The sequence below is a fragment of the Ruditapes philippinarum genome, unplaced genomic scaffold (genome assembly GCF_026571515.1).
Source record: "Ruditapes philippinarum isolate M1 unplaced genomic scaffold, ASM2657151v2 ctg4480_1_1_1_1, whole genome shotgun sequence".
NCBI lineage: Eukaryota > Metazoa > Mollusca > Bivalvia > Venerida > Veneridae > Ruditapes > Ruditapes philippinarum.
The window spans coordinates 81,123-86,623 of NW_026866964.1; the positions used below are offsets into that span (position 1 = coordinate 81,123).

Genomic DNA, 5,501 nt, shown 5'->3' on the forward strand with positions numbered 1-5,501 from the left:
ATTTCTTCATCAGAATACGGGCCGCCCACGAAAAACCCCCTATCTTTTCTTTTCATTATTTTTTTAAAAACAGGAGGAAACGTGTTTCCGTAGCCTAGTCAATGCGTTAACATTGAAATGCCCCGACTATTCCTAGAAATACTGAACAACGGAAACAGTTCAGACATGCCTCTTAATTATAACAAATAAAACATATATAAACATCATTTCGCACAAATGTTATTGAATTTTAATGTAGTTAACGACGTGTACCAAGCGAGAGTCTCTGTAGAACTGACCACTAACCGTACGTACGCACGGTCAATAACTCTTATCACGTGACCAAACTGGTTATACCAGTTTTGATATCGCACCTGTTGAGACAACAGTTCTCCGTCTATACGATGTAACGCGGAGAACTACATGTATTTCAAGTTTGCAATGAATGATAGTATTGTTTAGAATTCAAGAGTAACACAATTTCATTATCCCTGATGAACAGACTCAATCAAACCGAGCCTGCAATTCTCTTGTAATTTTGTTGTGATTAATGCTTCTGAAGGATCACTTTGTTTCCAGATTATTATATTTCACAACAGCAGGTGTCAAGTGTTGTGTGGCTGCTGTAAAAAGTTGCCCCGTACTTCACTTCAGTGTTGTTATATTTTTTCTGGTCCTTCGGAATCATTGATGCCAGTACTATTAAGTGTTGAGAATAGAGTACCGCTCAAGCCGGTGCTAGGGGGCGTGAGGGATGTTGCACGTATTCATTATCCCTCATGAACAGACTCAATCAAACCGAGTCTGCAATTCTCCTGTAATTTTGTTGTGATTAATGCTTCCGAGGAATCACTTTGTTTCCAGATTTCAATATGATACACTTGATAAATGCAAACGGAACAAATCTACTTAATATAAGAAATATCATGTTATTATAACAGTTAGTTTTAAAAAGAGAAAGATTAATTAATTATATAATCACATGGTGAATTACAAAGCACATTTTCATGAAGAGTTGAAACTTGCGTATTTATTTTCGGGAATAGGATATGTTCGTGAAGAATATCAAATACATCCTGGTAAAAGGTAACACCTCTTGAATAATGTAAGTTGAATAAATGAATTCCATTGATGCTCTTATCATGTTGCCAACAGTTAGGAATTTTCAGGGTGTTGTAAAGACACGCCTTGTTGTTTTAATTTCCATCACGATTTTCATGAACTGCGAGCAAATATATCACCTTCGTGTCCGATGTAAAGATAGTTTTACAAAATATATGCCCAAATTCTTAAAATAAACAATAAATAATACGATAAGAATTATAGTGTTATCCTTTCAATAATACAATGACATTTATGTTTACTTTTTCGTTATAAAAGTAGGTTCAGTAAGAGGGATTATTATTATTTTCAAATTACAACTTAGTTACTAATGATTTCACAATTCACATGATATTCTTATTCGCTACTATATTTATGATTGTCTATAAGCAGTGAAAATCAAACAAATCAGTCAGCCTTTTATTATCAATTTTACCGTGTTGGGCTTTCTTTAGGGATTGTTATTTTCTCTATTTTATTATTAATTTTCTTTATGTTGTATCTATCTTTCTATCTCGTTCTATATTATTAGATATTTCTAATTAGATATTTCTTTCTATTGATAGCAACGACTTTAATCGAAGTTGAAAGAGAACAATTATTCGTTTCTAATAAGAGCGTTATTATATCAACAGTTTGTGTTAAGTAAAAGTGCTTAAATATTACGGATATTTCATATATCTTCGCTTGGTAGCTTTTGGCTAGCCAGTATATATGACATACTAGAAGGACCAGTCTTCCGTTTACTTGATGAGTAACTAACTGTCTTACATAAAACCAGTCATCTCAGTGTAATTATTGTTTTTCTGGTCCTTCAGGATAATTGATTATATTACTTAATTGTATGGACAAATGAATACTGCTTCTGCAGGTGCTAGCTGGTGTAGTAAGTGCTTGCACCTATCAGTGTCTTTCATGAACAGTCTCGATCAAAGCGAGTCTATTATTTTTCATCTTTGTTTCTAGAGGTATATCACCTTTACATGACTTTTGTGACAATACAAAAGAATAATTATTTCAAATTCACGTGTGAAAACAATCGCTATTCAAGGTCAACACATCACTTTTTTTATTACTATTCTAAAAGATCTTGGAATCAACTGTGTGTATTTAATAGAAACAGGCTGATTTTTAATAATAGTGCTGTCACTTAAAATTCAGTTGGAAAGTGCAGTCTATGTAAAGAACAATTAGAATGTTTCCCTCGACTTGTTTCTGAGGGATATCCTCCGATACCTTATTTCAGTGCATTTCTGCAAAACAATTATAATAAAATATATTACGGGCCTCATACATTAGGCGACATTAAACAAACAGTTTCAGATTTTACGGACATGTTTGTAGATATGAGAGGAAACATAACGGACGAGATGTTAAAGAGAAGTGATGAGATAAAAAGGAGAGAAGGTAAAATAGAAAATATATCACATCAAATATACATTTCTTACAACATATTTAAACGTTTAAATGCTAAATTTAAGATAATTTATATATAATCTATTGTTTTTTGTGGTGTCCCAGTCAAGGGAGCTTAATGATGAATTCAAAATCTATAATGTTAATTTAGTTCCTCCCCCTAGCGTAGCAGTTCCAAACTTGTGAGATTTATTATTTGGCAAAGTCTCGTGCTATATACACTGAATTACAGCTTTTGTATACACACACCCTCTTGCACATATGGTATATAAGGTATATTCGCAGGGTTGAGCTTTATTCATTACATTGTTTTATAATTGTGTAAATAAGATGTTATTTTATCCAGCCAATTGTATAGCACAATACAATTGGTGTTGTTGCTTCTTGTAATGATGTACTTAAATCTACATATTTAAGAACTAGTTTCGAAATAGCACCCTTTCATAAGGTGAATAAAATATATTAACCGAAACAGTTTTAATAAGATAAGAAATAAACTTTATACTTTGTAATGTTTCTAATAATGCATAATTTTGGTTATATAGATTATATTGTATATCTTTATAACTTTTTTGTTTTGTTAATTTGGGTCAAAGTGAGACAAAAAACTACAAAAAACTATATTTCTGCAATATATAGCTACATGTATCTGCAAACTACATGTATATACAATGTATAAAACTATTTATGTAAAGCTATTTACTATAGCTTAGGATGCTTAGTACTGAATACCCTTAAACTTTGGTAAGATATTAGTGAATAGATTGTTCATACATTTTTACAGAATCGTTCAGAACATTATTTGAGGAAACAAGAGAAAACCTGACTAGTGGCAACGAGGCTGAAAAAGAGAAAATTATTAAACTCCAAGGTATTGTTACCTATTGTATAACAATTGTGTTTGATTTCTATCTATCTACAGCGGATCATTGTAAAATAAATTGTTGCTTACTTGACTCATGTTTTATCTTGGTATATCACGTGGTCAATAATATATAACAAACAATGTTGCTCCATATGTACATTTCTAACTCTTATAAGACGTCCAGATAATTTTGTTTACATTCACACATTTTAGTTTTTAATTATTTGAACTCTTTAAACTATTTAAACTCTACAGATATATGCCTGATAAAAATATATGATTTTGTAACTTGCATAGGCCCCTTGATTGAGATATCTTAGATATAAAATACAAAAATATTATATTCTTCCTACTCAGGAAAGCTCGAGCAACCTCCGATCGCTTTCTATGCACATCACTTGAAAGATCTGGTTCTTGATACTGCGAATGAGATTCTCATATTCGATAAGACATTCACGAACGAGGGAACAGGTTACGACACGACCACAGGGTTGTTCACAGCCCCTGTTGGAGGACTGTACCAGTTTGTTATTCATACATGTACTTTAAATACAAAATACGCATATCTTGGCTTGGTGTTGGAAGATAGAGTTACCGCATTACATTCACACTATGGTGATGCTAATCACAGCTGTGGTTCATTTGGAGCAATAATGAGAGTTAGATCAGGAGAAAAGGTTTGGGTTAAAGCAACAAGGTATCATTCTAATTACCAGCTTCAACAAGACTCACTAAGGATGAACACATTTAGTGGAGTACTTGTCAGTTACTGAATATAAATAAATCAATAAACGTTGATGGAATTTAGTGTTTAAAGCTGTCATTTAACGTACACGCTTTTAAGTACACTGCTTCAATGCATTTCTTCATTAGTGTTTTGTGAAATAAGTCGAAAATGCGCTATTTATCTATGATAATTGTGTCTTTATGTTATGAAGACTATTATTCATACAATAATTAAGTTTGCATATTGTTAATATTAGTTAGTATCTTAAAGGCAAAAAAAGGCTTATATCTTACATTTATTAAAGCAAAGAAAGCGAACCTTATGTTTATGTAGGTTTTGCTTTTATGTATCATTTAGCAATTAAAGTTGCTATGTTCATGAAAATAATTAATATATACTTGTTAAATTATATCTATAACAAAAGATTGATTATAATAAGTATTAATTAGAATATTATCGCATTAACATTTTGACAAATAAATCAATTAAAAGATATATTATGCTCAATTATGCTCAAATTGGATATTTCAAAATATTAATATTTGCTACACGGCCTGTGTGTAATTGTTATTACATGTTTTAAGTAAACACAGATAAAATTTGTCATGTTTAAAGCGCTACATATTATAGTTAAACACTGCAGAAATGCATAGTGGTATTAAATAAACTGACATTTTTAACAAAAGGACCACCCTAGAGGGGATGCAGCTTCCCATGTTACTTAGTGCATTCCCTTATTGATCGTATTCAGTAAGAATGATCTAGATTTATATGATTGCTGCAATAGAATTATTTTACTCCAAAAGAGCATAGTCTAAGGTAAATTTCTGTTCTGTTCTATTCCTAAAAGTAAATACATAACTTAAACAACTTTCAAAGGATATCAAAGTATGTACACAAAAAATGCATTAGGAACTATTTGATTGAAGCTAATGAATTAATCGACTACATTTTTATACACGTAAGAAATAATTTTAATTCATTACTTCATCTTTTCAAAGTGTTATCTTCCTGGCCTTATAAAGTACCGTAGGGGTCGAAATCTTTTACCAACTGGGGTATCGAAAAGTCATGAAAGCAGTGGTTTAAGAGTCAAGGGGACTTGAAGTAATCCTAATATCTTAAAGGGTCGAGAAGTCAAGAGGTCGAAGTATCTTACTTGCTGCGTGCTTCAATAAGACAATCATTATGTATGTAGTTACAGATATTAGTTTAAACATATTTTATTCATAATCATACACAGTACATAATATACAATCATTCAATATTAGTTACAGTAATGTTTGTTGTTGTGTTATCCCTCTTATTTACAGTCTCTGGTACCGTCCATGAACTGGCTTTATCAAACCGAGCCTGCAACAATTTCAATTTTGTCGTGTTGGGCTTTCTTTAGGGATTTATATTTTTGGTTAT

At 31.5% G+C, this 5,501-nt stretch overlaps 1 protein-coding gene across 1 annotated transcript; it reads left to right on the forward strand.

Annotated features, from left to right (window-relative positions):
* The first annotated feature begins 2,377 nt into the window (after positions 1 to 2,377).
* On the forward strand, positions 2,378 to 4,540 carry LOC132734355 (complement C1q subcomponent subunit C-like). Its single transcript, XM_060721080.1, has 3 exons — positions 2,378 to 2,487; positions 3,281 to 3,367; positions 3,719 to 4,540. The coding sequence occupies exons 1-3, from the start codon at positions 2,415 to 2,417 to the stop codon at positions 4,132 to 4,134; spliced, it is 576 nt and encodes a 191-aa protein (XP_060577063.1). The 5' UTR covers positions 2,378 to 2,414; the 3' UTR covers positions 4,135 to 4,540.
* Positions 4,541 to 5,501: the final 961 nt, after the last annotated feature.

What these genes read in the sequence shown, in the direction of transcription:
- LOC132734355 (XM_060721080.1), top strand. Translation starts at nt 2,415, where the DNA reads ATGTTTGTAGATATGAGAGGAAACATAACGGACGAGATGTTAAAGAGA. An exon ending in TGAGATAAAAAGGAGAGAAG is followed by an intron (nt 2,488 to 3,280) that starts GTAAAATAGAAA and finishes ACATTTTTACAG; the next exon opens with AATCGTTCAGAACATTATTT. An exon ending in GAAAATTATTAAACTCCAAG is followed by an intron (nt 3,368 to 3,718) that starts GTATTGTTACCT and finishes CTTCCTACTCAG; the next exon opens with GAAAGCTCGAGCAACCTCCG.